This window comes from Delphinapterus leucas, chromosome 2 (genome assembly GCF_059928025.1).
Source record: "Delphinapterus leucas isolate spDelLeu-1000000601 "Yukka" chromosome 2, BTC_Dleu_Yukka2, whole genome shotgun sequence".
NCBI classification, from domain to species: Eukaryota; Metazoa; Chordata; class Mammalia; order Artiodactyla; family Monodontidae; genus Delphinapterus; species Delphinapterus leucas.
Window position 1 is genome coordinate 94,680,970 of NC_143130.1, and position 20,351 is coordinate 94,701,320.

Consider the following 20,351-nt stretch of genomic DNA (forward strand, 5'->3'; position numbering starts at 1 on the left):
TCATCTCTCTTCAGCTCCATATTTGTGAACAGATTCTCCTTTGCCATTCAATTATCATCTCCTGTTATAGAGTTATAATAGAATTTCAAGAATGTGGCAGTGTACATTCAGTAGAAAACCAGGAAAGACCTAGTGGAAGAAAGTGTGGAGGGTTAGGAATCTTAGAGAAAGCTCCTGCTTCAGAGAAAGGATAAAGCGTGCAACAAAATTCTGCTTGCTTAAACTATACAGGGACCTTGGGAATGTCACAAGTCATGGAAATTGGGTCAGGTCACGAAAAAGGATTTCAAAGAAACAGGCTATAATCAGGAGGAGTGTGTATGTATAAGACCTGCAGTGTACAACTGAAAACGTTAAGCCTAAGGAGAATGTTGTGCCCTCACGGTGGTTGAGCAACAGAGAAAAGCAAATGGTGAAGACTAGAAAGGTCAAGATCTATATAAAGATTAGCTATAACTTTCTAATCAAAGCTGCAAACTCACTTGTAATGGAAGGGTTTAAAATAAAAATACGGAAAGTAAATATTGAAGACTAAAAACCTATAAGACTAAATTACTCCATTTACTTCAGGACTTTGTGGCTTTCATTAGAGCCATTGGTCAGTATTTCTGAGAACTTTTGCAGAATGTAGAAAATTGCAGATGTGACTCAATTTCATTTTTGGAAAAAAATAAGATACCCGTATCCCCACAATTTAGTATTAACAGATGTTAACCGTTTGTATATTTGCTTCAGAGTTTTCTTAATTGAAATAAACATTATAGATAAGGTTGTGAGGTTCCATTTGAATCCTCAGTTCTGTTTTCCCCTCTGCTCAGAGGTAACCACTATCATGAATTTGATGTCTTTCTTTCCTGTCTGTTTTTATACTTCTAATTATGTATACAGCCATAAACATATGTAGTATTTTTTATTTGTACAAGTGGAATTGTCCTGCATGTATATTTCTGCAGTTTGCATTTGGAAGCTGTCCATGTTATATATAGCTTTGATTCATTTTTTAAAAATGGAAATATAGTTAATTTACAATGTGTTAGTTTCAGGTGTATAGCAAAATGATTCATATATATATATGTATATATACATATATATATATATACAAGGTATTGAGTATATTTCCCTGTGCTATACAGTTGGTCCTTGTTGTTTACCGATTTTATATATAGTAGTATGTATATGTTAATCCCAAGCTCCTAATTTATCCCCCTGATTCATTTTTAATAATTGCTGTTAGTCAACCATTTGTAAACACAACATTATATTTATCCATTCTTCTACTTGTGACATTTGAGTTGTTCTCGGTTTTTGCCATTACCAGCAGTAAGGTTATGAACATCCTTGCAAATGTCTTTTTATGTGGGAGAGTTTCTCTACAGCGGAGTTTCTCAACCTTGGCACCACTCACATTTTGGACTGGACAATTCTGTGCTGTGGGGGTATATCCTATGCATTTTAGAATGTTGAGCAGCATCCTTGGCCTCTACTCACTGGATGCCAATAGCATCTCCCCAGTTGTGACAACCAAAAGTGTCTCCTGACAAATGTCCTTTGCACAGTATAATCACAGTTGGTTAAGAACCACTGCTGCAGGTGTATGTATGCAGAAGTGGAACTGCCAGGTTGTTCTGACTCAATTTTAAGTCTTAAGATATTCTCACTGATAATGGCTCTAGGCAGGATTTTTTTTCCATTGTAGCTTCTGGTATGAAGGACCTTGGGCTAGACCAGCCTTGTGTCTGTTGTACCCTGAGATGGTAGAGAGAAAATTGAAATTTCAGTTTGAGAATGGGTTGGAGCCTGTTGTATGGATGCCTGTATCCTCAACTTCCCAACTAGCACTAGACCTCTTTCCTTGAACAGATTTTCTGGAACTGAGCATCTCTCTTTTAAGGTAAAGCAGGTGAAGGAGAGATGGGGCATAGGGGATTTTAATGTTCTGATTTAATGTTTAGAACATAGGGTGCCCTCAGTCAATGCTTTTTTGAGTTAATCCTTGGTAGGAATGAAGATAGGGGTTAAGAGCAGAGGCAAATGAACTCTCTTATTCCTCTGCTCTTGAATTAAATCACTGAGTTCAACACTACTGTGGGGAAGTGGAGAAGGGCCAGGAACATTTTGGAATGAATCCAAAGTTGAAATGTCACTCTAACCTTCTCTTCTGGTAGGAATCAACAGTAGCCTTCCATGAGGAACTGCCTTTCCCATTTGCTGCTGGAGTTAACGGTTTTTCCTGCTGGCAGAATCAGGGACATGCCAGCACTGTAAGGGTTAATCTACTGATCCTCTTACCAGTCTCATGGTTGGGGGTGGGGTGAGCAGGGAGGAAAAGGGAGACCTCGATTTTCTCTTAGGGATCTTTAGTCATCTCAAGTCATATCCCACATGCCTCCTTTCCTGTTGATCCTTCTCACCATAGCTTTGTTTCCTGTTTCCCCTAGTCCCCTTGTAGTTCCCTCTTATTTTCTCATTCCCCATCCCCCATCCCCATGCACTGCCCTGGGGCTTGCATTCTGAACTAACAGGGATACATACCCTCCACTGCAGAGCGGGATGAGTGGGTGCTCCGGCGGGGATGTGGTCATTGCCGGCCAGTGAGGGCGAGAGCGCCACAGCCCACTTCTTCCTTGGAGCTGGAGATGAGGGGCTGGGCACCCGTGGAATAGGCATGAGGACAGAAGAGAGTGACAGCGAGCTCCTTGAGGATGAGGAGGATGAAGTGGTAAGACCAGGGAAAACGATGTAACTTGGTTCTGGGACCCCTGTCATAGTTGAGATTCCAGAGGATGGAGACACCTCTCCCCATTCTTCGCAAATGCATAGACTCCCTGTCATAAACAGGCCCTATTCTGATTAAGGGGAAGGGCAGTGGAGATTGGTTAGATTGCCTCTCTTTGAAGCCCCTACCCTTATGCCCTCCTCCTGTTGTCTCATTATTATTGGTTCTCCTACTCTTCTGCCCGAGTACACATTTCCTACTGTGGCAGTAGGAATACCTGCAGGTACCCCAATCTAGGCCTAAGTTAGGAGATAACCTTAACCCCATAGGTCCAAAGTCCTGGCAAGAAACTCTGTGCCCTAAGGAGATGAAACCGTGTGTTCCCTGATAGGGATGGTTTAGGTGGGAAGTACCTGACAGCACTTCCTCTCTGTAGCCTCCTGAACCTCAGATCATTGTTGGCATCTGTGCCATGACCAAGAAATCCAAGTCCAAGCCAATGACCCAAATCCTAGAGCGACTCTGCAGATTTGACTACCTGACTGTTATCATCCTGGGAGAAGATGTGATCCTTAATGAACCTGTGGAAAACTGGCCATCCTGCCACTGCCTCATCTCTTTCCACTCCAAAGGTTGGTGTGTGTGAAGGAAAATGAGAAGGAATGGTGTTGGGAATGCTGGACTGGGAAATGAGGCTCTTACTGTCAAATAGTAAAGAGGCCATCAGCTCTTCCCAACACACTAGGGAACAGTGCAAAGGGGTTTGTTCTCCCTACATCTTGGAGGACTTGCCGGTGGTAGTTTAAAGCCCATATTTGAACCTCAGGACAGCTCTAAGATTCTTAGGTCTCTGACAGAATTGGTCTTTGGAAGGACCCTAAAAATAATTTCTGTTTTACTTTTTTCTGATGGATATTCTAGACTTGGGAAGTTGGGCAGGAGGATGAGTGCTGGGTTGGATGGGTAGTGGAGCTCAGTGGCAACTAATAGCTTTAATATGTTTATTTCTCTTGCTGTTTTCTCACTGTCTCTTTCACTTTCTTCCTTTGGTCTATTTCCTTTCTCCATCCCAGGCTTTCCTCTGGACAAAGCTGTTGCTTACTCCAAGCTTCGAAACCCTTTTCTTATCAATGACCTGGCTATGCAGTATTACATCCAGGATAGGTATAGCTTTCTGTTGACTGGTGGGATGGGTGGCCCTGAGATCATGCCTGTTTAGAGAACCCACTCTGGGAGGGGCAGAGTCAAAGAAACATGCTTGATTTTTGTACCATACCCTGTTGAGTTCTGTACACGGGTGTCTCCCAATTCCTGAATGAATGAAATCCCTAGCCTCTCCCCTGGTCACCATCCCCCGCCTCTCCCAGCTAATTTATTCGGGGGTGACAGGAGGGAGGTGTACCGGATCCTGCAGGAGGAGGGTATTGATCTGCCTCGATATGCTGTGCTCAACCGTGACCCTGCCCGGCCTGAGGGTGAGTACCTGGCCTTGTCCAGTCCTGCCCTGCTTTCTACGACTTAGCCCAGTTCTCCTTCCTCTAGACGTCTCCTATGTACCACCCGGCTCAGTGAGGCTTTGGTTACTGGATTATGGGTAGAGCTAGAGCCATGGGTCTTTGGACAGAACCTTGGACCTCTTATATAGATATTAATTACCATATCTATTATTAAGATATGGTCATAGCAATTTGAGGGTTATGGAGATTACAACTCAGAGAAGTGGGAGTTGGAAGTATTCTTAGGCCCTAGGAATGACCACACGCCTACCTTTCAGAGTGCAACCTGATTGAGGGTGAAGATCAGGTGGAGGTAAATGGAGCCGTCTTTCCCAAGCCCTTTGTGGAGAAGCCAGTGAGTGCAGAGGACCACAATGTTTACATCTACTACCCCAGCTCAGCCGGAGGAGGAAGCCAGCGCCTCTTCCGTAAGGTATGGGAGACATTTGGGCATTTGAGGAGGCAGAGAAGTAGAAGGGCGAGAATGAGGTTGTGGGGAGGGAAGCTGGAGGATTTGGGGACAAGTTAGAGGCAACTTTTTTTTTTCCTTCCTTTTTCTCCTGAAGATTGGCAGCCGGAGCAGCGTTTACTCTCCTGAGAGCAGCGTCCGGAAGACAGGGTCATACATCTATGAGGAGTTTATGCCAACAGATGGCACAGATGTCAAGGTTATGGTGGATACAGGGATTTAAGAGGTTATAAATATCTGGGTGGGGTGGGGTGCTTGGGAAGCAAGTGGAAGTGTATGGAAGTGGTCGTAGAAAATAAAGTATGAATGCGATGGGCTTTCATATGCAGGTGAAGGTAAGAAGTGGGGGAAGTAGGTATTTACATTGTCACTATCAGAGCAAGGGCAAGAGTGACATGGAAAATGGAATACTGTTGGTAAGTTATTTCTTAGTAAGGACTAGGCAATAGTTTTGGAGTCCTGTGGAGAAACCTTCATAATGATACTAAAGTAGAGCTCAGTAAGAAAAATGTCAGTCTCCTTGTTCATAAAACTTGGGGATTTGTTGGTTTTGTTTTTGTTTACTGTGAAACTGGTCTACAGACATAGTGCTCATATTGTCTTCTCATATGCAGGGTGAGCTGTGGGCATACTCAGTGATGCTATGTACCTGCAGGTGTATACAGTGGGGCCAGACTATGCCCATGCTGAAGCCAGAAAATCTCCAGCTTTGGATGGGAAGGTCGAAAGAGACAGTGAGGGGAAAGAAATTCGATATCCAGTCATGCTGACTGCCATGGAAAAGCTGGTGGCCAGGAAAGTCTGCGTAGCTTTTAAGGTGGAGGAAGTCCCCTTGGCGGCGAAGGGGAGGGTGTGTGTGCTGGGGGCGGAGGGTGGGAGGGATGTGGGAGAGGGGCTGTGGAATGAGGGGGGTGCTGAGAAGGAAGAGTGGCTCTCTTGTTCTCATCTTGCTTTTATCGCCTGCAGCAAACGGTCTGTGGTTTTGACCTCCTTCGTGCCAATGGTCACTCCTTTGTGTGTGATGTCAACGGCTTCAGTTTCGTCAAGAATTCGATGAAATACTACGATGACTGTGCCAAGATTCTGGGGTAAGGGGCACAGTGGTCTGAGCTGGGGAGAATGGGCTTAAAGAAGAGAATTGGAAAGTTTTTACTGTATAGGCATGCCTCGTTTTATTGAGCTTCGCGGATACTGCGTTTTTTTTACATATTGAAGGTTTGTGGCAACCTTGTGTCAAGCAAGTCTGTTGGCACCATTTTTCCAACAGCATTTGCTTACTTCGTGTCTCTGTGTGACATTTTGGTAATTCTCACAATATTTCAAACTTTTTCACTATCATATTTGTCATAGTGATCTGTGATCAGTGATTTTTGATGTTACTATTGCAAAAAGATTACAACTTGCTGAAGGCTCAGATGATGGTTAGCATTTTTTTTTTAGTAAATTTATTTATTTATTTTTGGGTGTGTTGGGTCTTCGTTGCTGTGCGCAGGCTTTCTCTAGTTGCGGCGAGCAGGGGCTACTCTTCGTTGTGGTGTACAGGCTTCTCACTGTGGTGGCTTCTCTTGCTTCAGAGCACGGTCTCTAGGCGTGCGGGATTCAGTAGCTGTGGCACACAGGCTCAGTCGTTGTGGCTCACAGGCTCTAGAGCACAGGCTCAGTAGTTGTGGCGCATGGGCTTAGTTGCTCCACAACACATGGGATCTTCCCAGGCCAGGGATCGAACCTGTGTCCCCTGCATTGGCAGGTGGATTCTTAACCACTGTGCCACCAGGGAATCCCGATGGTTAGCATTTTTTAGCAATAAAGTCTTTTTAAATTAAGATATGTACATTTTTTTAGACCTAATGCTATTGTACACTTAATATACTACAGTATACTGTAGACATAACTTTCATATGCACTGCAAAACTAAAAAAACTCATGTGACTCACTGTATTGCAATATTCACTTCATTGTGGTGGTCTGGAACTGAACTCACAATATCTCCGAGGTATGCCTGTATTTTAAATATCGTAAAAATGGTTTAAAAGTGAAAAAGGTGAGAATGCCTTGGCGGTCCAGTGGTTGGGACTCCGAGCTTCCCCTGCAGGGGGCACGGGTTCAATCCTTGGTCAGGGAACTAAGATCCTACAAGCCATACAGTGCAGCCAAAAAATAAAAAAGAATATAGGGCTTCCCTGGTGGAGCAGTGGTTAAGAATACACCTGCCAGTGCAGGGGACACGGGTTTGATCCCTGATCTGGAAGATCCCACATGACATGGAGCAACTAAGCCTGAGCGCCACAACTACTGAGCCTGCGCTCTAGAGCCCACGAGCCACAACTACTGAAGCCTCAGTGCCTAGAGCCCATGCTCTACAACAAGAGAAGCCACTGCAATGAAAACCCACGTACTGCAAGGAAGAGTAGCCCCCACTCACCGCAGCTAGAGTAAGCCGCGTACAACAACGAAGACCCAACGCAGCCAAAAATAAAATTAATTAATTAAAAAAAAAAGAATATAGTTAAAGCCCCTACATACCCCTTACTAAGTATATCCCCTTCCCTCCCACCGCCCAGAGGTAACCAGTCCTTTATTTGGTCATTCCCATTTATATATTCATATTTTTATTACATATATGGGGTGGCTTTTGCATGTTTTTAGATTTTATATTAATGTATTTTTCAGCTACTTGTTAGTTTTTGTGAGCTTCATTCATATATGTAGTTCTGGTTCATTCATTTTCACAGGGCTTCTTTGCATTTCTCCTTCTAGGAACACCATAATGCGGGAGCTTGCCCCGCAGTTCCAGATCCCATGGTCCATCCCCACGGAAGCTGAGGACATTCCCATTGTCCCTACCACATCTGGCACTATGTGAGCAAAAGTAAAAGTTAAAAATCGGGAGTAACCTACTTAAGGCATCTGTGTCAGACCAGTGGTTACTTCCTGACCCTGTGCCATCTGACTGGTGGAGCCTACCTTTATTCCTAATCTCAGATAGTTTTTCCTCTGTTCTTTGACCCGTTGGGTAGGATGAAATGGGAGGCAGTGTGGGGTGGGACTGGGGAGAGGCTCTAACAACATTCCCTATCTTAGGATGGAACTTCGTTGCGTCATTGCAATTATCCGTCACGGGGATCGTACCCCCAAGCAGAAGATGAAGATGGAGGTGACACACCCAAGGTGGGCAGAGTATCCTAATCCAGACAAGTAGGTGTTTGTGAAGGAAATGGGGAGGGGTACCTCCCAGAGGCTCTTGTCTGTCTCAGCCCATACTGAAGCTTCTCCTTATTTCTTCAGGTTTTTTAGTCTATTTGAAAAACATGGTGGCTACAAGACAGGGAAATTAAAACTGAAGCGGCCCGAGCAGCTACAGGTAAGGTGATGAATCTGCCTGGGAGGAGCAGTGCTACAGAAAGATAGAGGGTATGGGATTGGGGGCCTCAGTGAGAGACCAGGATGAAAGCCTAACCAGCCAGGACTTGGCCTCCTGCACAGATACCCTGTTGTTTCCTCCAGGAGGTGCTGGACATCACAAGGCTGCTATTGGCTGAACTGGAAAAAGAACCAGGTGGTGAGATTGAGGAGAAGACTGGGAAACTGGAGCAGCTGAAATCTGTGCTGGAGATGTGAGAAAGGGAATAGGAAAGGGGGGCCACTAGCAGTGAGAATTGGGTGCTGGAGTAGAAAGTAAACTGTGAATTTATCCTGCAGGTATGGTCACTTCTCAGGCATCAACCGGAAGGTGCAGTTGACTTACTACCCTCATGGAGTAAAAGCTTCTAATGAGGGGCAAGGTAAGATGTAATACCCCCTTCCCATTACCACTCACATCTCTTATTCTTGAACCCTTAGATGACCTCTATCCCAAATTACCTTTCCGGGCTCCTCAGAAGACCTAACATTTAGATGTCCCCACTATTTTCCTTAGATCTAGACCTGTTCACTCCCTTATTCCCGCAGATCCACAGGGGGAGGCTCTGGCCCCATCCCTATTGCTGGTACTGAAGTGGGGTGGAGAACTGACCCCTGCTGGCCGTGTTCAGGCTGAGGAGCTGGGGCGAGCTTTCCGCTGCATGTACCCTGGAGGACAGGGTGAGTGTTTTGTAAATACCTGGCAGGGCTGAGATAAGATGATTAGAGAATAAGTTGGGGAAACAAGGGACAGAGACAATAGGGAAGTTAAAGGGGAAATGAGCATTCTTGGGTATTTACAGCCATCCATTCCTGGTTTTCCCCTTTGCTCCCAGGTGACTATGCTGGCTTCCCCGGGTGTGGGCTGCTTCGCCTCCATAGCACCTTCCGCCATGATCTCAAGATTTATGCCTCTGATGAGGGCCGTGTCCAGATGACTGCTGCAGCCTTTGCCAAGGTGCACACTACAGTTCACCCACAGTTCCAGCTTCCATTAGGTAGAGAAGCAGAGTTTGGAGAACTAGTTGGAAATTTCAGAGTGTTTGTGTGCCAACTCAGAGAAGTTTCTGCTTGTGTCTGACTGCATTCTTTTTTTTTTAAATTGGGGTATAGTTGCTTTACAATGTTGTGTTAGTTTCTCCTGTACAGCAAAGTGAATCAGCTGTATGTACTGACTGCATTCTATACTACTGAGAATAATTAGTGGGGTGGGCCCCTTGACCTATACCCCAACTCCCAAGCCAGCTCTCATTTGATCTCTGGGACCATCGAGGCCTAGGGGCACTAGACTGGAAGGAAAACTAATAGATTTTGTGCTTCCCCTCTAGGGCCTTCTAGCTCTAGAAGGGGAGCTGACACCCATTTTGGTACAAATGGTGAAGAGTGCCAACATGAACGGGCTCTTGGACAGTGATGGCGATTCCCTGAGCAGCTGTCAGCACCGGGTGAAGGCTCGGCTGCACCACATTTTGCAGCAGGATGCACCCTTTGCCCCTGAGGATTATGATCAGGTCAGGCTCTCCTAGACTTTGTGCCCAACACAGCCCAATCCCCAAATCCTAGAATTCTAAATAATAGTGATCAGTAATGGTACTTACTGTGTGCCAGGCACTGTTTTATGTGCTCTCCATGTATTGTGTCATTTAATCCTTACCCTTTGAGATAAGTATGGGTCCACAATCTGTCATCCACAGTTTTGGAAATGAAAAAGATTTTTATAACTTTGCCACCAAGATTCGTTTGACAGCAAAACCCGATATGGTAAGACTCTTTCTAATCCCCATTTATCCCATCTAGTGTAAATAGTCATACATTTTGCTACAGAAATAGAAAAGTGTTTGGTTACGTCCTAGGCCCTGCTGGAGGTATTATCTAACATGTGGCATATGCACCGTATTAACTTCTTAAAGTCCAAGAATTCTCAATTCCAAAACACAGCTGAACCCAAGGATTTTGAATGGAAGGATGTTTCAGTTTATCTGTTGCTGTATAAAAAACTACCCCAAAACTCAGTAACTTAAGACAAAAACCATTTTATCACCTTACAGCTCTAGGCTCAACTAGTCTTGCTTAGGGTCTTCCCTAAAATTGCCCAGCTGCTGTCCAGATGTTGGGGCTGGAACCGTCTGGAGGCTCAACTGGGATGCTAGGATGGCTGGGCTCTCTCCCTCCTCGTGATGTCCCTGTCCCTGTAGTCTCAGAGCCTCTCCTCTCCATGTGTTTTTCCCATGTGGTTTTTCTAGCAGACCAGGGATCAAATCCATGCCCCCGGCAGTGGAGGCATGAAGTCCTAACCACTGGACCATTAGGGAATTCCCCAGACGGATTTCTTAAATAGTAGCTTAGGACTCCCCCATACCAGAAACTTTCAAGCTTTTTTAAAGTGTAGGCCCAGAATTAGCACAGTATAACTTTATTATTTTTTGTTGGTTAAACAGTCACAGGGCCAGCCCAGATTCAAGGGAAGGGGAATGTGACAAAGAATTAATGGCCATCTTTAATCCACTGTAAGAACTGTGGACCGGTACTACTTTTCCCCCCCTTTACAGATGAGGAAGCCTAGGCTCAGAAGAATTTAAGCAGCCTTTCCAAGGTCACCCAAGGAATCTAACTAGAGAGCCCAGGCTGTTAGCCTCACAGTATTAGTCACAGTGGATGCCACTACCCAAGCCATTCTTTTTCCTTTTTCCTATGTATCCATGCCATGATTGACTGGGGATCATGTGCCAGACAATGATTTTCTACCATCCTCCTACTCACAGCTCCTCATTTCATAACTGCTGTGTAACCATTTTTGATAGATTCTTAAATAAGCAAAGTAGCTGAGCACATTGACTAGAGAATGGCATTTTCTGTGTTCTTCTCTGAGCAGGCCTTGATAAAGGGGCAGGACCTTGCTGCCTTATTTTCCAATCCATTGCTCAATGTCAAATCCAAAAAAGCTAAGGTATCTTTCCTTTTTCCTTGCTTCCTTTTGCCAGCAAGAATGGAACTTGTGAGGACCGAGGTAGAATGAGTACATTCAACCTGGAATCTCCTTTCCCCCTCCCCATCTTCATTGACTGTGACCATCCTAAATGCTTGAGTTGGAACTTAGTTCTGAGACAGCACCTCTACTCCAGATTCAAGCTAGCATCTTGTTTAGAGGAGTAAGATAGTTATGTCTATTACCCACTCATGAAAACATTCTGTGGGGATTTTGGTTTAATCTGTATTCCTCAGCATTTTCTGTGCTTATTTTAGAAACCCCAAGAAAAGAACCTAGATCTATTTTATTTCCTCTGGCTCCAAGACTTTTAAGATGACCCATTCTTAGATGACTATGTGCTAGAGCAGTCCCCTCATCTGAACTGCTAGTGTTCCCAGTAGCCTAAGAATGCTCGTTGGGGACTTCCCTGGTGGTGCAGTGGTTGAGAGTCCGCCTGCCAATGCAGGGGACACGGGTTCGTGCCCCGGTCCAGGAGGATCCCACATGCCATGGAGCGGCTGGGCCCATGAGCCATGGCCGCTGAGCCTGCGCGTCCGGAGCCTGTGCTCCGCAATGGGAGAGGCCACAACAGTGAGAGGCCCGCGTAGCGCAAAAAAAAAAAAAGAATGCCTCGTTGGGGTGAGCCAACAGACAGAGCTTATTTGCAGGCAGTCTCTCTGTAATAAGCTCACAGCAATCTAGGCAACTGGCACTGAACCTGTCTTGCTTTTCATCTTTCTATTCTCCACAGCTGGCTCCCACTGGAAGCACTTCCCTACTCAACTCCATGGCTATAATCCAGAATCCTGTGAAGGTCTGTGATCAGGTATTTGCCCTGATTGAAAACCTCACTCACCAGATCCAGAAACGGATGCAGGACCCCAAGTCTGTAGGTGGGTTTGAATACTACTATCTTCCTTTCAAGATTTTGGGTACGGATGGGTTCCTCAGGCAATCCTGTGTCCTCTCCTAAGTGTCTGAGACACGTCATCCTCATCTCTCTGGTTCTGCTTCAGATTTGCTAGGGTCTTTTGTTAGAGGTGAAGCCTTTGGCTCTGTCTGTCTTCCTTCCAGACCTGCAGCTTTACCACAGCGAGACACTAGAGCTAATGCTACAGCGTTGGAGCAAGCTGGAGCGTGACTTTCGACAGAAGAGTGGGCGCTATGATATCAGTAAGATCCCTGACATCTATGACTGTGTCAAGTATGATGTGCAGCACAATGGGAGTCTGGGACTTCAAGGAACAGCAGAGTTGCTCCGTCTCTCTAAGGCACTGGCTGATGTGGTCATTCCCCAGGTGTGTCTCACATAAGGGATGGAGCCTGGGGCTAGGGGCACTGCAGAAGGAAGGAGAGAAAAGGCAGGAAGGAGGGGTGGTGTGGGAACCAGGGGAAGGAAACTTAGAGAAGGAATTAGTTGTTACAATTAGAGCTACAATCCTGGCTCTGAGGAAGCCCAAGAGGCTAACTGAGGAAAAACCTGGAGAGGGGGAATGTGGTGATGTTGGAAGAAGCCCTAGACCTGAGGTGAAGATAAGCATGATCTTGGACCTGGGAGTATAAGGCAAGAGGAAAACAAGATTCATTGAGGTGCTTATTCCTGGCCTGTGGCCCCTAGGAGTACGGGATCAGTCGGGAGGAGAAACTGGAAATTGCTGTGGGCTTCTGTCTTCCACTGTTGCGGAAGATACTACTTGACCTGCAGAGAACCCACGAGGATGAGTCTGTCAACAAGCTGCACCCCCTGTGAGGGAGGGCTGGGTGGGGTGCTGGATGGAGGGAGGGGCATGTCAGGGAGCTCTTGGGGGAACCCAGGCTGGGACAGCTTGGGGAACCAAGAACGGGAGGGGTCCTGGGGTGGAAAAGAGAGAGAAGTCTTTGAGGCGGGAGGAGGGAGTTTGTGGAGGGCTGAGAAGAGGACTGGCTGACAGTGTGAGTGACTTAGCTGCTGTCTCAGGTACTCCCGAGGAGTGCTCTCCCCAGGCCGCCATGTTCGAACACGTCTCTACTTCACCAGTGAAAGCCACGTCCACTCCCTACTCAGTGTCTTCCGTTATGGGGGACTTCTTGATGTAAGGATCCTTTTTCCTTCAGCCTATGAACATCTTTTCCCAGCGTTCTTTTACTCTCCTCCTCATGCTTCTTTTTTACTGCAAGCTTCCTCTGTTCTCCTCGTCTCCCCGCCCATTCCCTGACTCCCTCGTCCTTGGGCATTAGCTTACCTCTTCTTGTGTTCGGTAGGAGACCAAGGATGCACAATGGCAGCGAGCTTTGGCTTATCTTAGTGCCATCTCAGAGCTCAACTACATGACCCAGATTGTCATCATGCTTTATGAAGACAACACACGGGTGAGGAGCTAACAGGGCGGGGTGAGGAGAGGCCCCCTTCTTTCTTCTCCATCCCCTTTTAGGGAAAAACTTTTTTATGCTTAGATTCTGTAGAATCCAGTTAGGTGTGGTACCTAGGTACAGCATGATAGAGAACATCCAGGAGGTTCCTCCTGGAACAGAAAACATGTTTTGGGTTGGTGTTGAGCCAGAGAGATACCACAGAACATAGCTCTGGCATTAGGGAGGGTATGGAATTTGAACAATGTTACAATGAGTCTTTTTCTCTCAAACATTGTTACACATACACCTTCTTCATCTGGCTCCACAAAGATATCTTTAAATGTGCTGCTGTATGCACTGTAGCAAAGCTGAATTCCTGTGGGAGATGGATAGGGAGGGGGACAGTTGTAGAACTGGAAGTTGGCAAGTCCTGTGGAGGTTGAGAGTATGAGCATCCCGTAACACTAGACTGTAGTTAAAGGGAGCTATTACTGTAGAGGGGTGTAAGACACTGAAACCTCAGCCCTGGGAGGATGTGTCCTCTTGAGTTCCTCTCTGTTGTCCCTGCCTGGTCTTCCACCACCATGTCCAGCTTCTCCAACTGCCCTTTCATCTGGTGATGCCCTAAAGGATCCCTTATCAGAGGAGCGGTTCCATGTGGAGCTGCACTTCAGCCCTGGAGTGAAAGGTGTCGAGGAAGAAGGCAGTGCCCCAACTGGCTGTGGATTCCGTCCAGCCTCTTCTGAGGTGGGTCAGAGTGCTGGGATTTGGGACTGGAGGATTTAGGAACCAAGTGATGGGAAACTCGGAAACAGTACAGGGAGGTTAAAAGGGTTGGGGAGAATTGGATTAGGAGGCTGGAGACCATTAACACCTCTCCTGTCTATGCCTGTTGTTGGGTAGAATGAGGAGATGAAAACAGACCAAGGCAGCATGGAGGACCTGTGCCCGGGGAAGGCATCAGATGAGCCAGACCGAGCATTGCAGACCTCACCCCAGCCCTCTGAGGGCCCTGGCCTCCCAAAGAGATCACCCCTCATTCGTAACCGCAAAGCCGGCTCCATGGAGGTAATGGGAGGGGCTTGGGAGAAAGAAGTGGTGGAAGTGCTCATAGGACAATATCCATGAATCTCTGAATCCCCTCAGTGGAATTCTTAGGACCTTAAACAGAGTCTTCCTGCCCCTGATGGATATGTTTCACTTAATCTCTCTTTCACAGCTGGTCTCCCAGGAAAGCTCCTTTAAGCTGGTTGCTACTTCTGAGGTTAAAGAGATGCCAGTGAGGGGTGCCTGAGAGATAAGGACTTTTAGAGATGAGATTGAGGAGGAGGCCTCTGGATGAATTTGAGAAGGCAGTTCTTTAAAAGGAAATATAGTAGAAAAGCGTGTACTCTGGGCTAAAATCCCAGTCTGATAACCAGACGCTGTGTGATCTTGGAGAGGTACCTTCTCCAAGCCTAAATTTTTTTGATCTGTAAAATATAAGTAATACTCACCATATAGATGCTTAGTAAACAGTAACAATGATAACAATACAGTTGATATTGAAGGCCAGGCCCCCTCCATCTCTTTATTGTCTTGGGTAAATATTAAAGCTCAGATTGTAGTAAATATCACTTTGCTAAAAATGGCACTTTAATTTAACCCCTTTAGGGTTATCTATACTCTCATCCCAGAAAGGGAATCAAGTCTCGAGGTCTATCTATCTCCCCTTTGTTCTGATGAGGTTTATCAGTCTGGGCCTGGTTCTATTTCTCTAGCCTAGAGGAAAGGACTGTTGTAAATCTCACATTGTGTCCTGGAGTAAAAACCAAAGTTTTGGTCTTTTCCTGGAGAGATCCTTTCCCTCTTTGGCCCAATGACACTCTTTTTGACCCCATGATTTATCCCTGTCTCAGGGACCATGACTGTCTATTTTGGGTCCTGCTTTGACAGATGAATCTGTTCACTTGGCTTGGTGCCTGCTCTCTGTCTTAAAGGAATTGGTCTTTCCATTTTGAAATATCTCAGAAGAATCTATAACTAGCTTACATAGGTTCAGACAAAGGTTTATGGTTCAGATTTTGGAGAATGCTGAGAAGACAAACTGCAGTCTCTCTTCTAGGCTCATCCTTTTCTGCCTGATTATTTTAAGATGGACTTGAGGTCATGAATACTCAGAGTTTCCTTAGGTGGGGTATGCGTCATATTTTCTTTGAGGTGTAAGTTAACTTAGTATCCATAGTACATTAGTACACTGCAGACTCATGTGAATAGATCAAATGGACAGAATGACATATGATCTTCCACTAATAAACTGCTCCTCCACATCCAGTGTCTTCCCCATTCACATCGTCTGCCAGTCTCTGGCACTATTATGTTGGACCCCCTTTTTTCTTCTGATTTAAAGCAGTCAAGAGACAGGCAAAGCAGAGCTCTCAGTGTATCATCTCTCAGACTTGATGAAATTGACTTCTTTCAGGCCTATAGGAAGCTTTCTGTTGTAATCAGATTCCTTCCTCTCAGTTACTAGTGCTGCTTATACCATGGCTACCCAGGATGATGGTTGCCCAAGATATGCTCCTCAGCTTTGCAAGAAAATCTTCTCTCTGCTCTTTGGTCATACAACCTTTTAGTATTAATATTTCCTCTCCGTGTTCTATAAGTACAGGCATTGGTAGTCTTATTCTTATCAACTACGACCCTTCTTTCCATCCCTTCTTCTCCTCCTGTCATCTTATATTTTTGGACTGGTTTAGAATACAAAATCTGTGACCTTCAGAGCAGCTGTGCCCTAGGCAATCATCCTTTCCAGCCTTACAACTGCCTCTGCCCAATGGGCCCAGGGCTTTGGGGAGCCTGGGGGTGTAAGGAGCCGTGACCGGCTTTCCACCCGGTCTGATTGCAGGTCATGAACATGCAGTGCACGGGGAACCTGGACCTGATCCCCTTGCGGGGACGGCGCCGCCGGAGGTCAGGGGACCTCCCCCGGCCTTCCCCAGCCATCGGCCTACAGCCCCGGGCTGTGTCCACCACTCACCTGGCATCCTGCACACAGGTGTCCCTCCATACTTCATCTTCCCTTATTGCTTCTATCTTTGCCTTTTGGGACTTAGGGACTCAGAACACTGTTGAGGTGTGTGTGTGTGTGTGTGTGTGTGTGTGTGTGTGTGTGTGTGTGTGTGTTATGTGATTGAGCCCTTGTGGGCTTTTCAGAAATCCATTTCATGTCTCCAGGAGTGGAGGGAGGGCTTTCAGTTCAGATAAGAAACTGAGTATGGCTGCCGTAGCCACAGCTGTCCCATGGAAAGAAGAGAGCGTAGCCAGACTTCTTATAGTGGCTGAGCTATTGTGATTTGCTTTCTGAGTTCTATGGAGGGATATAAAAGATTAAGGTACCCTGCCCTGCTAAGCACTGAGAATGGTTGAATAATGATTTCTCAGATTTGGGATTAGAGGGCTGTAGGCACAGGCATCTTGGAAATAGAAGTGCTTTCTAGTATAGAAGGATTCCCTGGACAGTTTCCTCTGTAAAGTATACTCTTAGACTTTGCATTCCTCTTCCTCATAAAAATCCTTAAACTTCCTGACATTGCTTGGTTTTGTAGGGGCAAGAATTCAGGACCTGGGTTTTAGACTTCTCAGTTGAGGTGGCAAAACGGTAATTAACATAGAGTCCTTTTTCTCCAGGTGCTTTCTGAGACTTCATCCTCGAGGCCTGGTGGCTACCGACTCTTTTCATCTTCACGGCCACCAACGGAGATGAAGCAGAGCGGCCTAGGTATGGTTTTCCAGCATCTCTCATCTGTTGTTGGGAAGGGGTGTCTGTCTGTTCTTTAGAGTTTTATTGTGGGGAACCTTAGTCATGGGAGTTGGGGTCATCTAGTCAGTGGAATTGTTGGGTGGGGCTAGGGAGGATGAATTGGGAGAAGCCACATGTAGGTGTGAACTTTGATCCCAGATGATTGTTTGCATTCCAGGAAGGTGTCTGTCTTTTGGTTTACTACACAACGCCCATTTCTCTGGCTGAAGGGCATTTTTCTGGCTTCCCCTCTTATTCCTTATCTGTCCCTTCAGTCTAGCCCAGACATTTAGGGTCCATGGAGACTCTGACTCTTCAGAGTTATCAGAGACAAAGCTATAAATAGAGGCACTTGTGAGACGCTCCCTTCCCTCAATAACGGTCATATTCCTCATTTGGAGAACTTGTGCCATGTCTTCCTTTGAGACCTGTGTTTATTACATCCTTGCTCTGGCCCCTCCTACCTCCGTGCCCTCCCCTTCATCCTCTTTTAATCCTGTAATTCTTCTTCCTTCCTTCCTGAAAATTGAGGGACAAATCTGAGACTGGTGTAGTGGCAGAGGCTTCTCTCAGGACTTTGAGGGAATGTCTCTTGATTTTTTTGATTCCTGGAGAGGGGTGGAGAACATCATTCAACCTTTCCTAAGAACACAGACTGCAGGAAGGACCAAGCCTCAGAGGGTATTGTATTCTTTGGGAGTGGGGAGGGGTCCTTGGGAGGGGCTATCTTTGAACACAGCACCTGTGAGCTATTAACCAGAACTGGCAGGTAGAGACAGTGGTGTGGGGTCTAGACTGGGTCCCCTGGCTCTTTCTATCTTGTCCTATTATTCTCTCCATTTAGCTCCTTTCATTTTTCTGTTGAAAGAGAAAGGTCTCCTTGGCACCCAATTTCTTGGCCCCAAAACGGTCAGCATTTGGACCAGAAATGGGAAGAAAGGTTTTTGGTAATTTTCCAGGCTAATTTTATGGGATTAGATTGCCTTCTAGATCCCTAAAATGAGGTAGATGGTTTGGTGCATGAAAAATAAATGACAAATGTCTGGATCTGTGAATATAGACTTCTTTTCCCAGAACCCAGAAGAGAATAGGTTTCAGGTAGGTGGGAAAGAGGATAGGTGTGTCTGGCCCAGTTAAAGGGGAGTGCTGTCAAGAACAAGGCAGAGGCATGAGTCTGGTTGACAGATGGTGGTGGTAAGGTAAAGACTACCCCCTGAGATGATCCAAGACTGGACACGGCAGGATTGGTGGGACTATGCCAGAAAATTATTTCGTGGAGGAAGTAAATGTAGAACAAAGCTTGGGGGTGGGCTGGGATACAGCCAGCTAGTTCCAGCTTCTCTGAAAAAAGCAGACATATTTAGCAACCCTTATTTCTCTCTGGAACTCTATTCTTGAGCTTGTTTGAACATGAAAGGTAGGAGAAATTGCTGCACAGAGGAGTGGTCCTTAATTCCAGGGTGGAAATTATCAGCCATCTGAACTTCTTGATTTATGTGGTGACCCTGAAATGCTGGGACCCCTGAAACCATATCCCCTCTTTGTGGGCTCAAAGGAAACTGACGGCTCCACTCTGTCCATTTCCCCTATGAATGTTAAGTTCCCAAGTCAAACCCAGGGTCTTGGCTAAGATGGATTTGGAAGTAGAGGAGAAAATCCCACAAACTGGAGTGTTAATCTTGTTTCCTCCTGCCCATTCTCTCCTGTGGGCTATAGTAGGAGACGGGACCATGGGAGTCCCAACCCTACTGTCGATCAGATACTTGGGACAGTGACTAGCTTGATTTATTTGCTTCAGGGATTTTTCAAGTTTTATTTACTCCACTTACTGACAAGAGTTCTCTTTGCTTTCTTTGAGCTTATGTGTGTGCGCATCTGGCTTTGAGCACAGGACTTACAAGACAATAAACTTTCGAGAGTAGAAAAAACATCTTTTTCGCTGTTTTCTGCTCACAAGGTTCTCCTGAGTAGGGTGTTCAGCGGTTAGTAGGCATGTTCTGCGTATAATCACCTGACCCTTCACATGCCTTTCAATTTGTGTCCATTTTCACTTCAGAAACAATGCTCTGTTTCTTCTTGATGAAAAAAATTACTATTTCTTTTCTAACTGAACACAGTTGATCCTGAGTCAGGACACCTGGATTCTAGTCCAGCTTAGCTCCTAACAAACTGTATGACCTTGAACAAATGAGATCCCTTTTGAATGTCAGTTTCTTCATCTCTAAAATAAGAAGGCTGAACTGGGTGATCTTTGAATCCATTCCAGCTTCAAAAACTCAGTGAGTCTCATACTTTCTTGGGAAAGGTAAAAAGGCCTAAGGGAAAATAGAAGGGAGGGAACGTTGGATGAAAAACTTAGGAGGAATTGGAACTTATGAGAACTTTGAATTTGAGTTGAGTACTCTAAACTTAGTCTCTAGTTTCAGTCAAAGTTTCTTTCCTTTTAAACAAATAAGGGACTCGATTTCTGGGTTCTTCAAACCCTATATCCAGCATAAGGAGCACTGAATTAAATCTAGGGAGATCTAGAGGAATCTACCTATTCTTTGAGCATTCCTGAGAGCCACCTAGAGAGCATAGTTTATCCCTTTCAGTAGCTTTGAGTCCCCTAATATGACTAACCCTGTATTTGTAGTGGCCTCTTGTATCTGCCAAGTAGACTTTCAGGAGCATCCTCACTTTGCTTGCCCAGTGTGGCTGTGGACAGTAGTGAAAGCTGTTTGTGGTTATGTGAAGTGGCCACGTGGTGGTGGCTCTGAATGGTTATGTGTGTGTGTCCTGATGTTGTCATGTGAAATCGTGTGTACTTCTGTGTGGTAATTGCAGCTTTGCGTGGCTACTAATGCACTCCCGGCCTTGCAGGCTCACAGTGCACGGGGCTGTTCAGCACCACAGTGCTGGGCGGCTCCTCCAGCGCCCCGAATCTTCAGGACTACGCCCGCAGCCAAGGCAAAAAGCTACCACCTGCCAGTCTGAAGCACCGAGATGGTATGTGGGTGGGTTTTGGGGGGCAACTCTTTTCTTCATTTGTCCGCCAGCAAGGACACAGCTCAAGAACAATTCACGCTTAAGATGGCGCTTGACACTAGCCTTATGACAAGTTTTCTGCATCAGTTATAGAGGGGAGAAGCAACCAAGACCCCATCCACCCCTCCATTTGCATTCCCTCTCGCCATACAAATACTACTTAT

The 20,351-nt window shown here is 45.9% G+C and overlaps 1 protein-coding gene across 2 annotated transcripts in view; it reads left to right on the plus strand.

The window, feature by feature from the left end:
* Nucleotides 1-20,351, plus strand: part of PPIP5K1 (diphosphoinositol pentakisphosphate kinase 1) — a 54,431-nt gene that overhangs the window by 1,554 nt on the left and 32,526 nt on the right. The window contains exons 2-28 of one of the 2 annotated variants that reach the window (XM_089907293.1): nucleotides 2,166-2,261; nucleotides 2,545-2,719; nucleotides 3,153-3,348; nucleotides 3,790-3,880; nucleotides 4,106-4,191; nucleotides 4,491-4,645; nucleotides 4,779-4,880; nucleotides 5,337-5,498; nucleotides 5,648-5,769; nucleotides 7,439-7,540; nucleotides 7,763-7,876; nucleotides 7,967-8,042; nucleotides 8,186-8,295; nucleotides 8,381-8,463; nucleotides 8,630-8,761; nucleotides 8,917-9,038; nucleotides 9,409-9,591; nucleotides 11,800-11,941; nucleotides 12,123-12,346; nucleotides 12,667-12,794; nucleotides 13,006-13,120; nucleotides 13,290-13,397; nucleotides 14,010-14,126; nucleotides 14,283-14,447; nucleotides 16,267-16,416; nucleotides 17,049-17,139; nucleotides 20,023-20,148. In XM_089907293.1, coding sequence (XP_089763419.1) covers nucleotides 2,573-2,719; nucleotides 3,153-3,348; nucleotides 3,790-3,880; nucleotides 4,106-4,191; nucleotides 4,491-4,645; nucleotides 4,779-4,880; nucleotides 5,337-5,498; nucleotides 5,648-5,769; nucleotides 7,439-7,540; nucleotides 7,763-7,876; nucleotides 7,967-8,042; nucleotides 8,186-8,295; nucleotides 8,381-8,463; nucleotides 8,630-8,761; nucleotides 8,917-9,038; nucleotides 9,409-9,591; nucleotides 11,800-11,941; nucleotides 12,123-12,346; nucleotides 12,667-12,794; nucleotides 13,006-13,120; nucleotides 13,290-13,397; nucleotides 14,010-14,126; nucleotides 14,283-14,447; nucleotides 16,267-16,416; nucleotides 17,049-17,139; nucleotides 20,023-20,148 — 3,349 coding nt within the window. In that variant the 5' untranslated portion in view covers nucleotides 2,166-2,261; nucleotides 2,545-2,572. The remainder of the gene's footprint in view (nucleotides 1-2,165; nucleotides 2,262-2,544; nucleotides 2,720-3,152; nucleotides 3,349-3,789; nucleotides 3,881-4,105; nucleotides 4,192-4,490; nucleotides 4,646-4,778; nucleotides 4,881-5,336; nucleotides 5,499-5,647; nucleotides 5,770-7,438; nucleotides 7,541-7,762; nucleotides 7,877-7,966; nucleotides 8,043-8,185; nucleotides 8,296-8,380; nucleotides 8,464-8,629; nucleotides 8,762-8,916; nucleotides 9,039-9,408; nucleotides 9,592-11,799; nucleotides 11,942-12,122; nucleotides 12,347-12,666; nucleotides 12,795-13,005; nucleotides 13,121-13,289; nucleotides 13,398-14,009; nucleotides 14,127-14,282; nucleotides 14,448-16,266; nucleotides 16,417-17,048; nucleotides 17,140-20,022; nucleotides 20,149-20,351) is intronic. The other variant, XM_089907294.1, reaches the window with a different exon arrangement.